The sequence below is a fragment of the Penaeus chinensis genome, chromosome 33 (assembly GCF_019202785.1).
Source record: "Penaeus chinensis breed Huanghai No. 1 chromosome 33, ASM1920278v2, whole genome shotgun sequence".
NCBI lineage: Eukaryota > Metazoa > Arthropoda > Malacostraca > Decapoda > Penaeidae > Penaeus > Penaeus chinensis.
In genome coordinates this window covers 38058998-38063709 of record NC_061851.1, presented here as the reverse complement: position 1 = coordinate 38063709, position 4712 = coordinate 38058998, and the positions used below count along the sequence as shown (strand labels likewise).

At 45.7% G+C, this 4712-nt stretch overlaps 1 protein-coding gene across 1 annotated transcript; it reads right to left on the bottom strand.

Annotated features, from left to right (window-relative positions):
* Positions 1 to 731: 731 nt before the first annotated feature.
* On the bottom strand, positions 732 to 1331 carry LOC125043128 (hemogen-like). The gene has a single exon (XM_047639080.1). It carries the CDS (start codon positions 1329 to 1331, stop codon positions 732 to 734), a length of 600 nt encoding a protein of 199 aa, XP_047495036.1.
* Between the last annotated feature and the right edge of the window lie 3381 nt (positions 1332 to 4712).

The following is a 4712-nucleotide window of genomic DNA, read 5'->3' as shown; positions in this document are numbered from 1 at the left end:
CGCACACATACATACACACTCATATATATATGCATGCGTGTACACACACATACACATACACACACACACACACACACACACACACACACACACACACACACACACACACACACACACACACATATACATATATGTATATGTATATGTATGTATACACATATGCACATACATGTGTGCGTATGCTCGTATATATATATATATATATATATATATATATATATATATATATATGTATATATAGACACACACACACACACATGTGTGTGTGTGTGTGCCGCTATGGTCCAGTGGTTAGAGCACTGGACTCCAAGCCTCATGGTCACGAACGAGTTCAATTGTACGCCGCGGCAGTCGTAAGAATGCCTGCGCTTCGACGGTCGGCTCGAGCCCGATCCCACGGCGAGAAAACGACATATCGCCTTAAGAAGGCAAATGCGGGAGGCGTAAGGCAAGTCGCCGCCGTGGCACAGTTGTTTGCGCGCCGAACCGCGGTCGATTAGGAAGGGCATGCAATCAGGTAAGGGTGGAACTGTGTGTGTATTTATATATACTTATACATATATATATATATATATATATATATATATATATATATATATATATATATGTGTGTGTGTGTGTGTGTGTGTGTGTGTGTGTGTGTGAAAAAGGAAAAAGGAATGACAAAATATATAAAAAACAAAGAAGAAAGGAAAACTATGAAGAACAAATGACCGCCTTTTCTCCCTCCATCACTTGGCCATTTCTTTGCACACACGAGGCGAAGGCCTTAAAGGTCCCAACATTTCTTCGCACACACGAGGCGAAGGCCTTAAAGGTCCCAACATTTCTTCGCACACACGAGGCGAAGGCCTTAAAGGTCCCAACATTTCTTCGCACACACGAGGCGAAGGCCTTAAAGGTCCCAACATTTCTTCGCACACACGAGGCGAAGGCCTTAAAGGTCCCAACATTTCTTCGCACACACGAGGCGAAGGCCTTAAAGGTCCCAACATTTCTTCGCACACACGAGGCGAAGGCCTTAAAGGTCCCAACATTTCTTCGCACACACGAGGCGAAGGCCTTAAAGGTCCCAACATTTCTTCGCACACACGAGGCGAAGGCCTTAAAGGTCCCAACATTTCTTCGCACACACGAGGCGAAGGCCTTAAAGGTCCCAACATTTCTTCGCACACACGAGGCGAAGGCCTTAAAGGTCCCAACATTTCTTCGCACACACGAGGCGAAGGCCTTAAAGGTCCCAACATTTCTTCGCACACACGAGGCGAAGGCCTTAAAGGTCCCAACATTTCTTCGCACACACGAGGCGAAGGCCTTAAAGGTCCCAACATTTCTCCAGCGACTTCTCGAGTATTCACGTGAGGATTTCGTCAGAGGGAAGATAATTACCTGACGAGGCGTTGCGAGAGTTCACTTAATTTTCCTCGTCTGAGTGCTGGTGTCGATAAACACACATTCTTATATGTAGACTTACTAGATTTACATATACACGCATATAGATACTCTTTTCTAGAGATTCTTTTCTCTCTCTTTTTTTCTCTTTGTATTTCCGGTCGCATATATCCATACACAAAGAATAGGTAAAGTTAGATAAAGGTATAATTCAAAGAATTACTTATATGTAGACACACACACGCACACACACACACACGCCATCCCCGCCGGTCACTCGCAGCGCTCCTAAATCTCTCGTCAGCCCGCCGTACGGGACACTTACTACTGCAAATGAACCATAGAGCGCATTAAAGCCGCTTTTATGACGCGCAATGACGGGGGTTCGGCCGACGTAAATCACCCGGCCAACGAGATGCATATAACACAATTACGCCGCCGCGCAATTCACACTCGCCGAGTCGTCGCCGCGAGGCCTGGCGCTAACGAAATGCTCGTTCCGCGCGCAGAGGCCATGTGTGTGTGTGTGTGTGTGTGTGTGTGTGTGTGTGTGTCTTTGTCTGCATATAAGTTATTATGTGTATATATGCGTCCGGAAGTATGATATACGACGTCGGGCGAGGCGGAGATGCACACGATCCCCGCCTCTGCCGCAGCGCACAGGCGGCGGCGTCCGCACTGAGCGCGGGGCTCCTCTCGGCCGCGGATGAGTTATGTGGCTGCGCCGTAATTAGGTTCTGGCTCGGAACTAATTTTCTGACAAATTTTTCGGCGGTGGGAAGAGAGATGACTCCCTTAGAGCGGAAAGAAATGAAACGTAATTGCACAAGATTGCTGAAATAATTACAAAGAGTTGGTATTCGTCGCAAAAATTCTAGCATGGAATCTGAAAGGGATGTTTCGCAATTTGCAATTATCAGGACATAAAAGATGAATGAGGTTTTATTCGCCCTTTTTGATCGGGATAAAACTCGCCAGTCATGACAAATAAACACAACAAGGAATTATTCAAGCAAAAACACTACCGTATTTGCATATCATTCTTAAAGAAGCTTTGTTGAAAGTAGAAATGACCGCAATATTCAGTGCAATGTGTAATAAACTGTCATAATGATATGTAATATCACCGTTGATATATAAGATAATACATAATAATCACTTGTAATAAAACGTACCAGATTCTCGTTATGAATTTAAAGCTTTTTCTTTCTTCCTTCCAATTTTTTGCTTCTCTTTGTCTCATTTTTAAGGAAACATTATTATTCATGGGAAATACAGCGTTAACGAAGCAGATCAGGAGCAATAAGACGGAATATTTTCGTCTTAATTAAAGAAAATTGCTCACTAAACCGGAAAACCTGAATAGTTGATTACAATTGGCTCTCGGCTTCAGCTCAGGGTTGGTCCCGATCTTCAGGTTTTGACAGCGAAAATATATACGAGGTTTGAAAAGAGAGAGAGAGAGGGGGGGGGGGGGGGGAGAGATGAGAGAGATGAAATACAAAGGGAATCGGTACTGAGAGATAAACTAGTTACAGACAAATTTCAAAACTAAAATCTAGGAAACACGCAAATAATCACACACACGTGCAATCTCTCTCTCTCTCTCTCTCTCTCTCTCTCTCTCTCTTTCTCTCTCTCTCTCTCTCTCTCTCTTTATCTATCTATCTATCTTTCTTTCTATCTATCTATATATAAATATATATGTACCTGTCTATCTGTTTATCTACCCCTCTCTCTCTATCTATCTATCTATGGAGGCATTCGAATCGACGAAAGCTAACTCAGCAGGCTCGAGGGAGTGGGGGGTGAGGAGGACCTACAACCTGACACGGCAGGAGGTAGGGAAGGAGAGGGGGTGGCGAAGAGAAGCACAGCGCATGCGCACACAGAATTTCCGTCTCCCCATTTTCTGGGCCCTCACTTTCCCTGACAGCTAGTGACGTCCGTAGGAGCCTGTCTCTCTTCTGGGTCTCTTTCTCCCTCCCGGGCCCACACTCTCACTTGCTGTTTTCCAAGGTAGTCAAACAAAAAGTGATGACGACCCGCGCCTTTAATTCTCAGCCTCGCTCCTCTCTCCCACCGTCACTCGCTTTTCCAATCTCTCCATGTCTCTCCCTCACGTCCCTCTACTCCCCCTTCGCTTTTCTCCGCCCCTTTCCACGATCCACTCACTTCTTCCCTTCTTTCTTTCTCCATCTCAAGGTACAGATGACCAGGTAGCTCCACTTCCACTTTGCCGGTTGAACCCAAAAATGAAATCTAATTTTTCCCAATAGTATTTTGACTAGAAAGGAACATTTCATTATCATAAACGAGAGAAAATTTTTTTTGTTTTACTTGTAGTAATTACAACCATATCGAGAAAATTATGCAATTAATTATGCATCTAGCTTATGTATGATATCTCACAGCGCACTCTCATTGGCTAAATGCGATGACTTGATTGATATTTGCTATAAATAAAGGCAAAGAGGCAGGGCTTACCTCGAAGGTTGCCAACTAGGATTTTTCTCAATACGGAGTGGGGCTGCCTGTTTCGAACTACCTTGCTCCATCCCTTCCCACACTCCCCCACCCTTTCCTCCCTACATCACATCTCACCCCCTCTCACTTCTCTCTCCCTTTGCCCATCCCACCCCCCTTTCCCAATTTTCTTCCCACCCCCCCTTCCTCCCGCCTTCCCTCCATTCCCTGTCCTTCGCTCCTCCCTCCCTCCCTAATCTACACACTTTCACTCCCTCCTTCCCTTCCTCTTCACACTTTCTCAGTCTTCTTCCCCTCTCTCTTCCTCTCTCCCCCCCTCCCTCCCTCTCCCACCTCCCACTTCTCAATCCCTCCCTCCTCTCCCGCCCACGAAGGCCCTGTCCTCCCCGCCGCCCGCGCCGCCCATAAAAAGTCCGAAGGCGCAAACAGGCCGCAGCCCCACGGTCAAGGACGCTCTTGTCCTCGGCCTCAGAACCGCGTCACGAGGAGAGTTGGGGATCCAGTCGCATAACTAAACTCCTAATTCATTACCTGTTTTATCTCTTCTTTCTTCACTGGAGAATAGAAAGAATGAGATGAGGGAAAGAGGGAGAAAGAGAGAAAAAGAGATTACCGAAGGAGGGATTAAGAGAGAATGAGGGAGCGAGCGAACAACATTACAGAGGAGATAGATAGATATATAGATAGAGAGATAGAGAGATAAATAGATAGTAGATGATAAAGGAGAGAGGAACAGAGAAAAAGACAGACAGACAGGGCAGAGAAAGAGAGAAAAAAAAGAGAGAGAAAGCATTGTTTAAAAGGGGGAGGCACACGACCCTTGCAGGCTGTGA